The sequence below is a fragment of the Diutina rugosa genome (genome assembly GCF_008704595.1).
Source record: "Diutina rugosa strain CBS 613 chromosome Unknown scaffold7_size311281, whole genome shotgun sequence".
In the NCBI taxonomy this organism is placed as follows: Eukaryota; Fungi; Ascomycota; class Pichiomycetes; order Serinales; family Debaryomycetaceae; genus Diutina; species Diutina rugosa.
In genome coordinates, this window is record NW_022995140.1 from 293056 (window position 1) to 311324 (window position 18269).

At 56.0% G+C, this 18269-nt stretch overlaps 4 protein-coding genes across 4 annotated transcripts; 1 reads left to right on the plus strand and 3 right to left on the minus strand. All coding sequences in view use genetic code 12, as the record gives it.

Annotated features, from left to right (window-relative positions):
• Positions 1-6152: 6152 nt before the first annotated feature.
• Positions 6153-6695, minus strand: RHB1 (putative GTPase; the record flags this gene model as incomplete). The annotated part of the gene is made up of 1 exon (XM_034155610.1): positions 6153-6695. One exon carries the CDS (start codon positions 6693-6695, stop codon positions 6153-6155), a length of 543 nt encoding a protein of 180 aa, XP_034012438.1.
• A 439-nt stretch (positions 6696-7134) lies between these two features.
• DIURU_002908 (uncharacterized protein) lies at positions 7135-8748 on the plus strand (the record flags this gene model as incomplete). Its single annotated transcript, XM_034155611.1, has 1 exon — positions 7135-8748. One exon carries the CDS (start codon positions 7135-7137, stop codon positions 8746-8748), a length of 1614 nt encoding a protein of 537 aa, XP_034012439.1.
• Positions 8749-9981: 1233 nt separating this feature from the next.
• DIURU_002909 (zinc-binding alcohol dehydrogenase family protein) lies at positions 9982-10977 on the minus strand (the record flags this gene model as incomplete). Its single annotated transcript, XM_034155612.1, has 1 exon — positions 9982-10977. The coding sequence occupies one exon, from the start codon at positions 10975-10977 to the stop codon at positions 9982-9984; it is 996 nt and encodes a 331-aa protein (XP_034012440.1).
• A 585-nt stretch (positions 10978-11562) lies between these two features.
• Positions 11563-14023, minus strand: DIURU_002910 (uncharacterized protein; the record flags this gene model as incomplete). Its single annotated transcript, XM_034155614.1, has 2 exons — positions 11563-12774; positions 12914-14023. The coding sequence occupies 2 exons, from the start codon at positions 14021-14023 to the stop codon at positions 11563-11565; spliced, it is 2322 nt and encodes a 773-aa protein (XP_034012441.1).
• Positions 14024-18269: the final 4246 nt, after the last annotated feature.

Below are 18269 nucleotides of genomic sequence, written 5' to 3' on the forward strand. Positions count from 1 at the left end.
ATTCGTTATCTTTGAGGCCGCCGGCTACAGCCCACTTCGGGAATGGGCTCGAGTGGGCAGTGGGCATGAGCAAGTCAGTGCAGGGGGACAGGAAGCGTCGACGCTGGCGTTGTGGCGGATATATCTTGCTGGAGGGGGGGTGTAGGCACTGCTCTCGGGTTAAGTAAGCGGCCCTATGGTGCAGGGTGGTACTGCTGGCACTGCTTCCTTCCTTTGAGTGACAATGGCGAGGGAACTTTCCCCGAAGGCTGGCATGACGGATGGTGGTATGCACCCATTGTTATGTTTCGATGATAATAGAATAGAGGTCATGTGAATGTGGGGAGACAAAGGCTTGAGACAAAGGCTAAGACAGAGGCTGAGACAGAGGCTGAGACAAAGGGCCTGTGACAAAGACCTGTGACAGGCTTGGATCGTGGCTTTGGGGGGAGGGGGTGTGATGACCGCTCGCGGTGAGCCGTCACCAGCAGCGACAATGGCGCTTGCTCGGTGGCAACGAGGGGCTTATCTGGGGAAAACAATGGCGATTGCTTGGTGGCGACATGCGTGGTGGCATGGTTTTAGGTATGGGAGGGGAGGTGCCGCGGGCTGCAGCGGGAGGTTTCGGGGGGTTGATGCTTGTTGCACCCCCGGGCGCACAACCGGAAGGCCGCAAAGTCGCCGCTACATTGGCGACGGCGTCAGCCGCTTTCGCCTGCTACCGGCTACGCGGTGCCACGTAGCGCTAGGTGGCGCTCGGCGGTGCTGACTGCTGCCCGTCGGCGGCGACAGCATGATTTACGAGCGATATGGTCAAAGCGATAACTTGCTAGAGACGGCAGCGATCGTCGAAGAGCACGGCAGTGGGTGACGATGGCGGCGAGGGGTGAGTCAAACGGGATCGGCGGTGCGCGCGCTGGCGCCAAAGGGGGAAAGTGCCGAAAATCCTTCGAAGGCCCCCGATATATCCACGGATAATCATGTCCTAAACGCGGGCGGAAGTGGTAACAATCCCGAGGCCCACCCACGACGGGGTTGTCACTTCATCCGGAACCACTACTAGTCTTGGAAGTGGCGGCGGCGGCGGCGCCGCGAGCGCCGGCGCCATGTAGCTGGGCACCAGCGATCTTGATCAAATCTTTGCGAGATGCAGAGTGCGCCTGCAATGTAGGGGGCAACCATAGCTTACCTAACGGAATGGGCGATTGGGAACGAGGGTTGCTGTGAGGCACCGCGGGTGAAACAATCGACTAAAGCGAACGACGTCGGTGAAACAAAACAATCCTGGAACACAGGGAAGAATCGGGCGGAGGTTTGCTTAATGGGGCCGAGCGGCACCCGCATCCATGTCGCTTGGTTGCGATGCGACACATCGCCGATCATCGGCAAATACGGGTGGGGCGCCGAGATATAGCCAATGATAGTTTTGCGTTCTCGACTGAAATACGGTCGGCACGTCAATTTTATGAGACGGGAGAGATGAAACAAGCGAGTGATAAAGGCTGATGAAGGCGATGATTGTTCCCTGTGGTTGTGGTGGTGATTAATGGGGGTAGCGTGGTGGTAGTGGTGGGGAGGCCACGTCACGGGAGAGAGGGCGAAAGGGATGACGCCATTTATCGCGCATGAAAAATAAGATGAAACGCAGATGCAGATGGTGGTTGGGGTCGATGAACCGCGGTTTCGTAGGAGGCCCCAATGGTTGCGGACGACCTAGTGGACAAACGGAGGCGCAAACTATGACGGTAGCCTGACTAGTAGTTTTTGACAAGTTTGGGGTTTCATGTAAAGGCTCGTTGTTAGTGTTTTTGGTGATGTCGCGGTTGTTGATTGCGAGGGGCTGTATGGTAGCGCCGCACCGCGATTGTCCGTGACCTATTCTGCCTTCGGTAATGCATGTTGCAATCGCCCATCGCGTAAGCCGCTGGTGCAGATTGGCGATGTAAACATCCGCTTAGCATATCTGGTGTTTCCCCAAGGCCATATCTGCGACAGGTCCCACTAACGCACCGATGGTCTGACCCCGTAGTCGTCACTGATGGTGTTCTCTTGAAACATCCCCACGCCACATCAGTTGGCGTCGACAACCGCCAGTGGCACAGACCGCTTAGTCAGCAGGCGATCCCCGCTGGACCATCGCGAGCGCGACACCTCCCTCGTATCTGTCTCCACCACCCGCCGTTAGGGCGCCCGTCTTTGCCTCACCCCCACCGCCGCCCCCCATAGTGTCGCTTGTCACCGTTTGCTGACAAGCGCCCAGCGCTTAGATAGGTGATGACGATTTCAACCGCACGTGGTGTAGCAGCAGCGTCTTATGCTACAGCCAAAACACACGCCTCACTCGCCAACCTATTTAAGCCACTAGACAGCGCCCATAGTTTTGGTAGGGAGTGGTCACGCGGGGTCGAGGGTGGTAACGACAAAGTATGGGTGCGACGAAGGCTGCCCTGCGACGAGGCTACTAGTATTTTAGTGAGATTTCCTCAGGGGGTGGGTGAAAGGGGGAGGATCGGAACATTTGACCAAAACTACCGATACGCCGCTCGTCGTCCTCGGATATATGTGTGTGCCCCCCACTACCCCCAGCGATTAGGCTTTTGACGTCCGGGAATACGGCCGTTGGGGGAGGCTCAGTGGGCCACAGAACGATGCACTCGTGGGGCCCCTTTCTGTGGACAGGAGAGATAAGCTTTTTCGCGGTGCCCGGACCTCGACGCCAGCAGCCTCGGAGTTCGCAAATGTCGAGCAGAGGGTATGGGGGGAGATGTGTGGTTTCTTTTTCTTTGTCTTTAAATTTATTTATTTTTTTTCTTTTTTATCTGTATATTTTTTTGTTTTTGGTCAGGTCTAAATTTTTTGTTTAGCAGGTTGTAAGTGGTGATCACTAATCACTGCTACGTTGTGTGTGTGTCGTCCCAAGTAGTGGGGCGTGTTTTTTTGTTTTTTTCCTTTGGAGTAATTTCCCTCCTGTATACAGCCCGGGAAGCATGCCCAGGTGGCTCTTACCTGGGGGAAGGAACAGGGCCTCTGAGGTACATGGCCGCACATCACCCGCCAGCGTTATTCTCTAACCTGAATCGGGGCCACGATGCGTGTGCCTTTAGTCCCAAATTGGCGGGAGCAAATTTTACCATGCACTGGGGGCTAAAGCCAGTTACATAAAGTTATTTTGAAACGAGCCACGCACCTCGTTGCCTGATTGCGGTCTAATATTTTTTGGTTCAAAAGTGTGAGCAAGAGTTAGCGGGGTGGTGTCGGGGCTGCTCACGCCCTGTGTTAAAAAATAAACTTATCTCAGGAGCCATGGCCGCCTAACCATGTTAATTTCTGCTGCCATAGTATTATCAGTACTCCGATAAAAAATACTCGTGCGCAGTTACGTATTTTCTCATCTCGCCCTTAGAGGCTAAAATACATCGCTCGATGGAAATAATTATCGTCGGCCAAAGTGGCAGCAGACACACCCGCAACGCTCCACTGCCCCCTCTATAAATACATTCGAAACGCCCCTCCGCACACCACTTGACACACCCACCACACCACCCCTTCGATACCCCGTCATATATAATGATGTTACCCTCCGTCCACGAATTGATCAAGCCGCCAATGCTGCCGCTAGACCCTTACCCAACGCTGGCGCTGGCGGCGCCGCTGTTGGCGCTGGCGCCGGCGCCGTCGCTGACGATGCTGTCCCCGTCCCACTTACTGGCCCCCGACTACTTTGGCCACCACGGGCGCCTGAACCTGGTGTTCGCCTACCCGCTGGGCCCGTTTATGACCCCTCAGCCGGCGCCGCTTAAGGCGCGGTCGCCGGGAGTTTCGTCGGCAGCGCTGTCGGCAGCGCCGGGTGCGGCGCCGATGGCGCCGTTCACCTCTCAGGGCGTCTCCACCCTGATGCCGCCGATGATGATGGCCCCCTCTTACGCTGGCGCTGGCGCCGGCTTCCCGCAACCGGCGCCGGCGCCGATGGCTCAATTTAACCACGGGGTCGGCCAGGTGCCGCCGATGATGGCGCCGCCGCCGCTGGGCCCCCAGTTCGTCACGGCGCCGCCGGCGGGGCCAGTGCAGTTCGACCCCCACTACGTGCCGCTGATGGTCACCTACAACCCCTACCTCCCCCAGGCGCTGCCGCTGTTCGCCCACTTCCCCCTCGACTACCCCGAGAAGCGCAAGGTGATCAAGCGGCGCACCCGCACCGGGTGTTTGACCTGCCGCAAGCGCCGGATCAAGTGTGACGAGCGCAAGCCCAAGTGCCACAACTGCGAGCGGCTGAAGAAAGTGTGCCTCGGCTACGAACAGCCCGGCGCTCCCCGCGGCGGCGCCTCCGTTGCCTCCGCCGCCACCAGCCCCGCCAGCCCTACCACCGGCGCCGTCGCCGAGCCGGCCAAACGCCAGCTCGTCGAGAAGATGGCGGTGGAAAACCTCCTTGCTTAATCCGCCATATGACGTTATTGGGACATTTTGACATTTTGCACGAGAGAGAGACCTTTTACTAATTAGGGTAGTTATAGAGAGCTAATGATAACGAGTTATGACAAACTTTTCGCGTGTAGCAGCGACGGTAGCGATAGTAGCCGCAAATCTCGTACCGCGCCCGCTAACAATTGGCGCTAGTTAGCTATAGTGGATCGAAAACGAGGCTAAGCCGCTAGCGCGCGGGAACTAAGACTATATCATTTAGCTACCACCCACCAATGGGAGGCCACGTAAACTCCACCCGATATTTCCTAGGCTGGTTTAGGTAGCCCCTGATAATTAATCAGCATTCCCAAGTCACAGGACCGCAGAAATACCCGTTTCATGGCCACACGGGTTTTCCCACTATGCTTAGACATTCACGTCGGTTATTTGGTGCAAGAAAAAGGCGGTGTGCACGCCCGCAACGGCCACTACCACCACTAGGGCATATGAGTGCAACATGGTAGCGCCACACGGTCGCCACACGGTCGCCACCATCTACCACTAGTCGACGTCATAGTTTAGCTACCCTGTCGTAAGCACTACCGTTTCGTGTCGACACCCTGCCCCATGTCACCCTCCCGATGTTGTTTCTGCTGCACACGCTTGCCCCAGCCCCAGGCTGCTTTGTACAGTTTACCGCCGGCGGCGTCGGCGGCTTTGTGGCACGATTACGATTCGCCCGAAGACGCTTCCCCGTAAGCGCTACGTCTTCGGCACAGCGATCGACACTTGGGGGCGGGACAGTTGCGTGTGGTGTTTGCTGCCCGCCGTTTATTGGCCGAGAGCACGATGCCGCCGATGCCGCTATTGGTATTGCGGTGTTTGGCTACGTTGGCTGCTATTGGCGATTAGTGAGTGGTGTGTGTACCATAAGCGTATCGTGCCTTGCTTAGCCCGGGTTTAGCCAAATATGGAGATGTCCATCCCAATTTAGAGCCAGTTACGATCGAATTATTGGTGGGCGCACGCCCCAGTTGCAGCAGCGTGCCAACTCCGCGCATCGACACCATAAATCACACTCACTTGTTGCCACTACCGCCCGACGCCGGCTCCCCCGGGCCGACCGCCCCCCGTACGGGGCTTAGCAACCCCCAGAAGGTAACCGAGGGAATCCTCATGCCAGCAGTCACCGTAGTTTCACCCACTAACAATGCCCTGACGCCACGTATCCCGTACACCTAGCACCTCCTACATGGCACTTCTCTACCTGGAAACGCCAAGTATTTACCCCACCACCAAGCGGTCCCGCCTCTATTTTCGCTACCTCAGGTGCTCCCACAAAGCTGCAACCCGACACTCCCCACAGATACGGTATGGTAGGCCTACACCGACGAATTCCACCCTCACAGCTACGGCGGCGCAAATGTCTTTCATTCCCTATACGACGGTGATCTCTCGAGTTGGCAGTTTCACAATATTATTCGCCCCGCCACCCAGATCAGGCAGCTTTGTGGCCGCCAAATAGCCACACTGGCGTAAACCGTTCCCGATCAAGCAGGCACCCACCCTCTCCTCGACCGCCCACGACATATACTGCAGGCGCCTCCACACCTGATAACCCCGACCCGAACAAAAACTGCAAGCACAACTCCGCCCGACGCCCTCTCGGTACCAGCTCGCGGTGCTATCTCGCTTTCTTTCTTTTTTTTTTTTTTTCAGTTGTGTATTTCATTTTCGGCGCTCGCCGCCTCTATCGTAAAACTCGTAACATGCTAGACTATGACACATTTGCTCGGGGTGTCGGCGGCGCCCTCGATCCCGGCAAGCACCGCCTCGAACGCCTCGGCAATCCGTAGATTATCCTTCACCAGCGTCTCGACAAACGGACAGTGGAGCGCCCGGGCGAGCGCCGCCCCTTCCAGCGTCAGCACCACCCGCTGCATCGAGAGGTCGCACTTGTTGCCCACCACCACCATCGGCACCCCCAGCGGGTCCTCGGTGCCCACGGCGTTGAGGATCTTGTCCCTAATAAGCTCGATGAGCTCGAACAGCTGCCTCAGCGTCACCAGGTACACGAGCATGTACCCGTGGATGCCGATGAGCTGGGACTCCTCGACCATGCTGAACTCGTCCTGTCCCGCGGTGTCGACGATCTCGAGCTCGAACGGCGCCCCGCGGAAGGTGAGCGTCTTGGTGTAGTGGGCCGAGATCGTCGGGTAGTAGTCCTCGACAAACTGGTCCTCGACATACTTGACCAGCATCAGCAGCTTGCCCACCAGCCGGGCCCCGACAATCGCGACCTTGCGGGACTTCATGGCGGTAACGTGTTCGCTCGCGCGCGCTGCTTAAAAGAGCGAGAGCATGGGAGCCGCCAGCCTCTAATGCGAAAAATAGATCAGCCTTCCAAGAGGATAACAATTACCCTTCACAATGATTAAATAAATCGTGATGACTAACTTCAAAGTCAAAGGATACATATTGATAGTATCCTACTTTCCAGTTTTCAACTCCCCAAGTGTTTGCATCGATTCATACTCCCTCTATTCCTTACTCCCTTACTACCACCGCCAGTGATCTCGGAGTTGGTAAAACTTCTCATCTCTGATTCGATTGACCTGATAATCTCGTTTTCGATTCAATTACCAAAAACTGATCCAAAAAAATGCTCGATTTCAGTACCCCGCTGCTGCATTTACCTTAGTGGTCAACACCGGCGTTCGACACGTCTTGCGAATCTTTTTCGCGTGTGCCACGATGCCCCAGTCAGGACCGTTATTAAGCGACGACGGACTCCCCCTTAATTACCTTGTCGTCATCGACGCCGGCTCCACGGGGCTGAGAGTATACGTGTACAGCTACCTCGATCCTGTCGTGTTGCAAAAAGTGCCCAAAGCGCCTAAACTGCCGAAATTGCCTCAATTGCATTATAACAAGAAATGGCACCATAAACTGAAACCGGGGCTTTCCAGCTACGCCGATTCACCCGAGGATATCCATTCCCACTTGGCGCCGCTTGTGGAGAAGGCGAAAAAGTGGATCCCCGACACTCAGCACTCCCGAACCCCTATTCTCTTACATGCCACCGCCGGGATGAGATTAGTCTCCTCAGATAAACAAGGGCCAGTGATGTCTGCTGCCTGTGAATACCTTCAACAACACCTGGGGTTCTGGCTTCCATCGTGTGAGGATCACGTCAATATCGTCGATGCCGATATTGAAGGAGTGTACGCTTGGCTCGCTATTAATCATGCTAAGGGAGCTTTTGATAACCCTGACGATCACCAACACGGCGATGGCCACACTACTTACGGTGTGCTTGATATGGGAGGAGCGCTGACCCAAATCGTGTTCCAGCCTAACTCTACGGAAACCGACCACCACCGCCAGGACTTGTTTAAGCTTGACTTAGTCAATCAAGACTCGACTCCGAGAAACTATGACCTTTACGCTCACCTGTTCTTAGGGTTTGGCATGTACCAGGCGTTGGATAAGTACGAGCAGCTCATGGACTCCAACCCCTGTTATCCTAAAGGCAAAGGCGGTCTGAGCAATTTCACCATGTGTTTGAACCTGCTTGATGCTGTGGTGCAAACTCAATGCCCTTCAACCACTACCAACTCTACTGGGTGTCTTCTTTCCGACCCTAAAGTGCCGACGCTTGATTTCGCCGTCAACCACTTTGTTGGGGTCCTGGGCTATTGGGACGCTATTGAAGGGATCATTGACCAAGATAGTGACGACGAAGGCGAATACAACTACGAAAACGTCTACAACGCCACCAGGAAAGTGTGTGACCTGCTGTGGAAACAATTGAAGAAATTGGACCTTGACATCAAGCACGACGACGATTTGGCGATGGCGTGCTTCAAACTGGCGTGGGTATTAGCATTCTTGCACCGTGGGCTTGGTTTCCCCCGGTTCGGCCTCGATACGCCGCTGAAGGACGACCAGAACTTCCGCCAGTTGGAGGTAGTGGAAGAATTGGGCGAGTTCAAGTTCTCGTGGACGCTTGGGAGAGCATTGCTCTACGCCAGCGACGAGTACGCTGCCGCTAAGGGCGAGGTTCGCGCTGGCTACGTCACTGCCAACGGCACCTTGGTGTACGGCCTGGAACAAACCGAACATAACATGCGGCCACGGTTTGAGCTGAGCCGGTGGGACTCCCCCACCCACCGCTACACCGGGTTGCTGGTGTTGGTGTTGATGTTTTTGACGCTTTTGTACGTGATGGTGGGGCGGGAGCGGCGCCAGCGGGCGGTGCAGTGGGTCAAGGCCAAATTCGGCCGCAAGCACGGCTACGTGCGGGTGGGCTCCACCGACGATTTGGAGCTTCTGCAGTTCACTGTCGAGGACAGCCCGCCGGCTTAGACATGGCCACAAAGCCAGCAGGGCCACCACAAAAGTGAAAAAAAGGTTGGTGTGACCCCGAATAACCATGACTAACTAAGACCGCCACTAGTCGGTTGTGAACCTGGTGCATCCGATTTCATCGTCATTCAAACATCGAGGGGGCGCGCCAGTTGCGAGCTATGGGCCAATTATTCCTACGAGAAACAGGCATCACGCACGCACGCTACCACCCAGGGGAGCGTTACTGATAGCTTCACCGCTGCTGTCTCCCGTAGTCGACAATGTCGGTGCCAATCGTGCATGGTTCCACCACCGGCGATTTTTAAGCTACTGTTGCGCTTTAGCGATTTATAGCCTTGGCCAGTTCAACCTTAATCGCCGGGGACGTATCGCATGGTAAAGTTGCTTAAACGAGGCGCGCGTATCGTAACCGCAGCAGGCACCCCGAATGGGGCCGGCGACCACCCCCATCCAGGGCCCACAAAACTGCGGGCGCAGTTGCTATCGGGCGGCGGGCACCCCCACCCACAAATGTCGGCGACAGTGCCGCTAGCGAGAGGCCGATGTCGCCGTGGCTGGCATCTGCGTCCACCAGAAGCTTCGCCCGCGGCTTTGTCCCCCAAGCGAACAATCGCCGCTGATGATACTGGCGCCACTCCCGAATATTATCTCAGGCGTTTCTATCCCTCCCCGAATAAACTCCATTATGTAATAGCACCCCCCTCGTCGTTTGCCCTCGTTCGCGGCAACCGAAACCATATTCACCCGCCTAGTGAGATTGGTGGGCAGCTCCGCTCGCCGTGCCTCGCTACTACCCCTCCTGCTCGCAGTTTAGATCTCCGTATACGGGTGACGCTTGGCAGTTGGCGTAGGTGTCAAAACGAGCAGCACCCCCCGATGTCGTGGTGGGCCCATTCCCATGCCGAGGTAACGATATCCCCTGCTGGCGTCACGTTTGAAAACCCTGAGCCCTGCGTTTTCCTTCGAGAAGCTTATCGAATACAAAAAATACCGGCAAAATAAGCCTCGTCGGTTAAGCCCACTTAGTAAATTCCGTTATCGCCACATGCGAATATAAGGTGCAAAACTATCGGGGCTACCCCCGTCTAGTCCAACCACAAAGGCGAAGTCCATGCTTTTGTGTAAATGTGTCCCAAAACTGTCTACTTCTGTCACGTGAAAATCCAACGCTACACTTCTCCAGACCCCTCTACCAGATTGCGTATGTTTTGTCTATGCTGTATCTATCAATTACCTCATTGTCACCACAAACTTTTCCCCCCTGGCACCTTCGCCGGCAAGCTGGGCCAACGCCGTGGGCACCGTGGCCAACCCTCCTGAAAACACCTTCGTACGCACCGGTTTCACGGTGCCGTCATCCAACAATCGCTGAGTGTGCTGAATGAATTCCAGGGCAAACTCGAAGTTCTCGTGGAATTGCTTGATCACCACTGGCTTTACTCTGTCGTTATCAATACCGCCAACAATACCACACACTTGCGGGGCGTTAGTGTGGTCAATGAGGGTGGACAACGTCTGCTTCGACACACAGTCGACGGCATAGTCGACGTTCAACGCCGCCAACGCCGCCTCCACTGCGCCCAGGTGACGGTCAATCACCTGGTCGACACCCAACGACGTGAGGTAGGCCTCGTTTTCCGTCAGCGCTACCGCGACGACGTTCGCCTGGTGGAACTTGGCCAACTGCACCAAGTAGAGCCCCACCACGGTGGCGCCGCCGTAGATCAAAAGAGTCTTGCCCGCAAGGTTTTCGTCGTAGCCAATGGCAAACGTGTTGTACAAGATGACCCCGGCAGTGGTGAGGCCGACGCCGATCGACGCCCCCAGCAGCACCGAGAGCGAGTGGGGGAGCTTCCAGAGCAAGCGCGAGTCGACGACGGTATACTCCTGGAACGTCAGCGTCGTCAAGTCCCGGTAGCTGGTGCTCAGCACCACCACAAGCTCGTGGAGAGGGATCACCAGCTTCAGCCCAGCAGCGACAACGACACCACTCAGCTCGCGCCCGTTGATCCAGGGGAAGCTATAAATGGCGAACTTGTACAGCTTCAGCTTCCAGTCGACGGGGTTGACACCCACAGCAAGATTTTTCACCACCACGTGGTGCTCCAGCGGTAAAGCTGGCACGGGCACCTCGTGGATGGCGAGGGGCTCGTCGAACGCCGTCACCACCACCGCCTTCTGCAGCGAGGCGAACGTCGTGGGAGTAGGTTGAGCCAACGCTAACATGTCTCCTGGTATCGGGGTTGCCAGGCCGGATCCGGCACCCAGCTATCCTTTATATCGGGCCGGCAACTGTGGCAGCTGTGGCGGTGACCGCCACACTCCCAGTGAAAAATTCTGATTTATTAGCGGCACACACACATCCACTGTCTTGGCAACCACCACCAAGATTAGGGGTGGTATCAATAAAGATTATGGTGGCAGGAATTAGTGTTTTTATCTTCACTTTCTTTGATAGTGAGCACAATTGAAATGGCACAATTTCCAGGTAAATTAACAAGCGATGTATGAGTAACACGCTTGCCCGCCTCTAGTTATTCCGATAAAGCCAGTTCATTGGCTAGTTCACCCGCAAAGGCGGGCTGCCTGTTGTTTAACCTCTTCCTGGTTGTTGGTTGCGAGCCCTCGCCACATTCATAAACAAGAAAACCCGTCCCTTTCTGTGGTGGTGCGAGTCACGTGAAGTACCCTCAACTTCCTATTCGGGATTGTGGCACCTCTAGTCAATAAATCACAAGCGTTTTTGCTGCGTATATTCAGCAGGGTACTTTCAGGGGAGTTATAATTACAAGATGCTCGAGATGGAAAGGCCTATTTGTGCCACTTTTGAAACGCAAGACAGGCGTTGACGCCGCCAAAGCCAAACGAGTTACACAACGCCGTGGTGATATCGGCGTGTACTGCGGTGGTGGGATAATTGAAAACAAACTGCAGCATGTCGTCACCGCTGTGGGTGCCTGGGGCGATGCAGTTGATTGTCGGCGGCACCGTCTGGTGCTTCAACGCCATCACCGTGAACAACAGCTCCACTGCCCCCGCTGCCCCTAGTAAGTGGCCCATTGCCGCCTTATTTGAGCCGACAAAGAGCTTCTGGTGGTCACCAAACAAGCGGTAAAGAGCGTGGTTCTCGGCGCGGTCGCCAATCACCGTCAGCGTGGCGTGGGCGTTGACGTAGTCCACCTGGTGTGGCGAGAGCCCCGCCCTATCTAGGGCCATCAGCATCGCTCTAAACGCCCCGCTGCCGTCCTCCTTGGGCGCCGTGATGTGGTGGGCGTCGCCCAGAAGCCCGTAGCCGATAATCTCGCCGTAGAAGTCGTCGTCGGTGAGCCCTCTCTGACGAGCATGATCTTCGCTCTCAATCACCAATATGCCAGCGCCTTCAGCGAGAACAAACCCCAGCCGACCACCGTCAAACGGACGCAGCGCTGCCTCCGGTTCGATATCGTCTCTAGTATTGACGGAGCGAGCCCGGGCAAACGCCAGGAGGGCAAGGGGGTGGATCAGGGCCTCGGAACCACCACAGACCATGGCGTCAGCGTAGCCCATGGTGATGAAATTGTAGGCGTCGCCAATGGCATGCGCTCCCGTAGCACACGCGGTGCTCACGGCGTGTAAAGGACCCTCAAATCCGTGGGTAATACTGATATTGCCACCAGCCATATTGGCCAAGTATTTCGGGACAAATAGCGGCGACACGCCTCGGTAGCCTTTATTTTCGTAGCCCACCAGGTTATCGTAGGCGTCCTGGAGCAGCCCGATGCCCAGCCCCACCGCTACGCCCACCCTCAGTCGGTCGACACTGTCCGGGGTCAATTGGGCGTCGCCAAGGGCTTCTGACGCTGCCATTGCGGCGTACTGGGCAAACGGAGCCAACCGTTTCAGCTGGGAGGCGCCAAATCTTTCGGTGGGGTCGTATTCGGGGACTTTGCCCACCACTTTTGACGGGATGGCATCGTAGCCAGCCAGTTTGTAATCCGGAAGGGAACGTGTGCTGACCAAGCCCAGCTCGCCGCTGACGAGTCTCTGCCACAGCTGTTTGGCACTAAGAGCGAGCGGCGTCACCGCCCCGACCCCCAGAACAACGACTCTCATAGCACTGGGCCCGTTTGGCGGGGCCGACGATGAAGTTGATCGCGGCGCGCGTGGTGCGCGGGCTCAAAACGGGGACTATGGCATCCCAAGAGACAGAGTCCAACTGATTAAGAGCAGCCACATCACTATCACTCAATTTATTGACAAATTCCTGAAGATAGGCGACTTTGGCGTTACCCTGAGGGTTATCACGCTTATACTGCTTTGAGAACGCCAGAAACTCCCTAAGCATCTCATACATTTTAGTATACAATGCCGTCTTTTGTGGAGTAGCCACGTTAAACGCATCGATCTCTTGCGTATGCTGATTGTAGAACATCAGGTAGCTGGCACACTTGTTGATTTCCTGCTTGTGGTCCCCCAAATACTCCAAATACTGGATATCATCAGGGAGTTCAAGGGTGTCATCAGCAGCGTTCGTCGATGCCAGAACCTTCTGGGCTGCCCACTGAGTGAACACTTTGTGGTGGCGTTCGGGAGGTACCGCATAGTAGGCGGGTTCGAGGGCGAGGGCCTCGATGTGGGTCTCGGAAAAGAGCAGCCACTCACTATAAGGGTCCGCCTGGAAGCGGTCCAAAAGCTCGAAGAAGTCAGCGATGGCAGCCGTGTCATCAACTTCTTCAACATTTCCCTGTTCTTGTTTAGTTTCGGCCTCTTCAGGTTGTTTTGGAAGTTGTTCTGCTTCTTCATTGTCTTCATTGTCTTCGTCACTGTCGTCGTCGCTGGAGGAGTAGCCACTGACCAAGCCTGAAGTAGCACTCACGGGAGGTTCATTCTCGTCTTCATCAGCAACCTCCTCCTTCCCCAACACTTCAGTAAGTACCAGATTGATCACATCAGTGTGCAGTGCCGCTTCCTCCTGTGTTTCCTCCGTCTCAGTCACTCCTTCCTCAATCGAGTCATCATCAGCTTTGTCCACCAGTACTAGTTCATCCTCATGCTTATCCTGTTTCAATTTCTCTTTGGGATTCCTCTCAGTAACCCTATAATGGTCGTAGCCACGCGCTTTGGCAAAGGCGGGGGCGATGGTATCGACCCCCACCAACGGTGCTAGCGACGGTGGTAACTCCCACTGAGACTCTCTTGTGGTGGTATTATAATAGAAATGGCCATCGCCATTCTTGCCAATCACCAATAGCCACGGCGAGTCCCCGAGTGCCGTAGTGGTCCAGGGTATCATGGCGGCCTATATTACCCTACCGCGAGCCGCACGATGAACTATACACAAACAGATTAGCGGGAACTACCAATCCAAACAATAACGACGCCTCTCTCTCACCTTCTCTGCCGATGTTCTGGAATGAGCAACACACAGGTCTACGGGACCCTCGGTGCAGCGGTGAGTCTGCTTTGACGCTCTACTATTATTCAGACACTCACACCACCACCACCTAGACCCTGCCGGAGTGGAAATGTACCACCGGCAGCGGTCTCGGCACCGTCCGTTGCCGAGAACTCGCCAATATCCCGCAAGATACTCCGCCAGGCACGATGACGACGATAGTGTACATGCCACATAGCCCGCCGTACGGTTTGGCTCGGCCAGCGTTTAGGCCAACAGAAATATACCCAGCCAGCCTCGCCAGTTAGACTTCATCAGCGTCGACAGGCGACCGCAGCTACAGGGAGAGGCATAAATAATTGCACCAAAATAATACCCGGCAGGCGATGCACAAAGCACAGAGGCGAAACCCACAAACCCCGGGCAGCAGGGTTCGAATTCACCCTGCTCTACATCTCGAAAGGAACGTTCACAGCCTCTGGCGAATGCACCCTGTGCATAGGGGGGGACGGTGCCCAGCACACGGGGGAGAGGCGACAAGAAAATGGCACCATTTCTCAAAGGTAATAAAACCCAACATGGAGGCAGCCTCGCCTAGCCGCGTGTGACGGGCGAATTAACGTTAGAGTATAGCCTTTACGCGAATGCTTGCGGTGAGGGGTTGCCAGGTAGTGGTGGCCGTAGGTTTGGTGCACCAATGACAGAAAACGGAACTCCGCCAAAATGGGCCGGGGGTGGAGACGGCGGGGGCCAAACCCCGAAGGGCCCTACAGGTGCCTGCGGGCCACGTTGAGGATAGCCCGCTCCACGTACCCTCTGATTATTTTCTGAACTTGATTTTTCGGGCAACAATTCCCAGGGCTAGTCAGGCCACTTCTGGGGTTACAAAACGTCCTTGAGCTCCTAAAGTTGCTTGCCGTGTCGCAAGCGCCTTCCGGCGACGTGACTGTAAACAGGGTTGAGACGAAATCCGAATATACTAGTATTTCTACGAAAGCTGGTCAACACTGTTCACTGATGGTAGGGTGCGCTTATCGGTGCGGTTGGACCCCACATCATCGCCTCGTATGCACCGGTGATGGCGGTGGCCCGCCCATACCCCACACGGGCCCTCTCGTATTCGCTCGTGGTTTTTCCGATTGCCTTATTTCTTTATCTCTGACCGCCTAAGTCATCGTGCTGAAGAGCGTTGTCGGATTTCTTCGCTTGGCACATTTCCGCACTCATAGCGTAAGCGGGATCGATTGCCCCTTTGAGCGAAATGTTGCGAAAACCCATGCGAGATAGGCTTCACCTTCCACTCACTAGACAGCACACTTTTGTGGCGATGTGCTCGACTGCTTTTTAAGCACTTTGCTGGCGGACTGATCGCCCTGGTCCCCGGAGAGTACTTCTGCAGGCAGTGGTCCTCCACTATAAAGTGCATTCTGTAAACTCATGTAAGCCCTGAGTGGAAGTAGCAAAACTTGCCGAGACGTCTAAGGAAGGTGAATACCGAATAATTGACACAATTGACGTTCACATGAAACAGAGAAAGTTTTACCGCTACTTGACTACGTCCTCGGTCCATTCACTTGTGAGGCAGTGACGGAACCAGTAACAGTACGTGCGGCTTTGGGCGTCCGGCGTAAAAAAAGAAACGGCCAGCGGCGAACTCCGAGACCACGGTATCCCGTCCCCCCCGCCTCAGCCCCGACAAAGCAAGATTATTGCCACTATGAACTAAGTGTCAGAAATGACAAATCACTCTTATCGTCTCTGTATTGTCTCAATTCGCAATAATGGAGGTGTCGCTCGAAAGGAGGGGGGGTGTCATTATGTACAATCGCGAGTGGGGGCTCGGCCCCGGGCACATGGCGGAAAGGAGGGGAGCATGTGAGAGGAGGGGAGCCGTTTATGGGCATGTGCACTAACAGCGATGACGCCATCGTCGACGACAAGCATTGCTACGTGACTGACAAGTCGTCAAACAACCTCTCTGACAACTCCTACCTCTCTGACAACCTCTCTGACAACCTCTCTGACAACTCCTCTGACAAGTCACGGACGCGTCCATCACAGTAGACAGTTTACTACTAGCGCTAGACCAAGTTAGTCTCATAGATCATGTTGTTCGTGTCATCATGTAATAAATAGCTAATAAATAATAAATAAGTTAGGGAGGCTAGCCGGCTAGCTCACGAGCATGTTCACCAGCATCTTCAACCGTTTCTGTTCCAAGTCTTCCGGGAACGGGATCGCCAACTGCTTTGGCGACGGCAACGTCACTTTCGTACCCAAACTAGAGTCGACCTTCATCGCCATGAGGAGGGGCAGCGGCGCCAGCGGCAGCAGCAGCTCCGCCAGCTCCAGCCCCAGGTCCAGCTCCAGGTCGTCCAGCCCCGGCACCGCCCCGCGCTTGTCCCGCGGGTACAGTTTGCGTATCCGCAGCACCGCGAGCTCCAGGCCCTGGTGCAAGTTTTTCGCGTGGCGCAACAAGAGGTCGCGCCGGCTGAAAGGTCGTTGGCAGATGCCACACGAGAAGGGCTTGAGCTTGTTGTGGGTCAGCAACGTGTGGCGGGTCAAGTGCTCCTCTCGGGTGAACGCCCGCAGACACTGTTTGCAGTTGTAGATGCGAGGGTTGCCCAGCGCCGTCTTGCTGCCGAAATTGGTCATCGCCCTATTGGTGGTGTGTGTTGGTGGTGAGGGGGTGGGGGGAGGGAGCTTTATAAAAGGTGGCGGTTTTTTTTTGTGGGGAATATCTGGGGTTTTAAACGTCTGTCTTTTCTTTTTCGCATCATGCAGCGCGCCTAACCGGGTGGTAACATATGGCGGGGAGAGGTCGACGGGACCCGGTGCAGGAGCAGCTCCAGGGTGGGGAGACGGCGCCGCCGGGCCCCTGTATCGGCTCCGATCGTCGCAATGACACTACTACCACCATTAACACCAGAGATAACAGAGGGAGGAGGGAAGGAGGAGGGACTAAGTAGGTGTTGATAATAGGGGGCAGCTATTCGCTCGCTTCGGTGCTCCGGGGTGCGTTTCCCCGGATAAGCTGGAATGGCCCGGGCACGATTGGCCGGTGGCTAGTAGCAGCAGCAGCGGGCGCCCCGGTGGTGTCGCTACTGCATCGGGCTTAGGGGCGTCGCTGGCGTCGGTGCCGCTCAGGCTTGCGCCGTGATTGGACGATCTCGCGGGAAAGGGGCGCGAGGAGGGGAGCCACCGGGTGCCAACACCGCCCCTCCGCCGCCGCCGCCGCCGCTGGCGTTTAGCCCTCTTGGCACCACCAGCAACGACACTAACGACAAGGGCATATACTATCAACGGCTAGCCTGTTTACGTAGCATTTACTTCGTCATGATTTTCTCCCCGCGTTTGGGCGCCCGCGATATTGTGGTCGCTTTCGTCGCTCGTCGCCTTTTTTCTTTTTGGCCTCGGGCGACAGCGCTAGCCGCGGTGAGCGCCTTCACCACGCAACCGCCGCCGGCGCCGGCGCCAATTACCCAGAAATTAGCGTAGCTCATGAGTCGATTGCTGGGCGAAGAGTGTAAGCTAGTGGCTTATGGCTTAGGGCTGCGGCTCAGTTGCCATGGGGGGCTTAGGCAAAAGCATCGGTCTATCGCCGAGGAGCGGTGGGGGGAAGGTTGCTTCCCCCGGTGACGTTCCCCTCCTGACTCGGACCTGACTCACGGGAGACCATGACTACACGGCACGCCGGGCCCCGGAGAACCCATGCTCGCAGTCGGTGGGTGTAGGTGTGGGCGTGCGCGCACCATTTGCGACGGCGAACTTCCGCCCCTCCGAAGGCTCGTCCCTATCCCGGTATCACCCGCACTCCTTCCCATAAAGGTAGGTGGTCGCCGCAGCCACCCCCCGAGCATTTCGCGCACTCTCCGTAGTTACCATTGCCACCCACTGCGACCAACTTCTTGCAGTAGCCATTGCTGTCTAAGTCGTCACCATTGCGATGATGGCGACGGTTAAGCCACTGCCACCGGATTTGGCGCTGCCGTTTCTTTTCCATGGTTTGCCCCGCCGCGACCCTTGCCACTACTCCGGCGATCCCGTCTGGGTTCCCAACACCCAACGTTCACGGAAGTACCACACTACACCCACGCTTACTGGTCTAAGCCCTTATCGGTGGGGTTGACCCCACTGGCGAAGG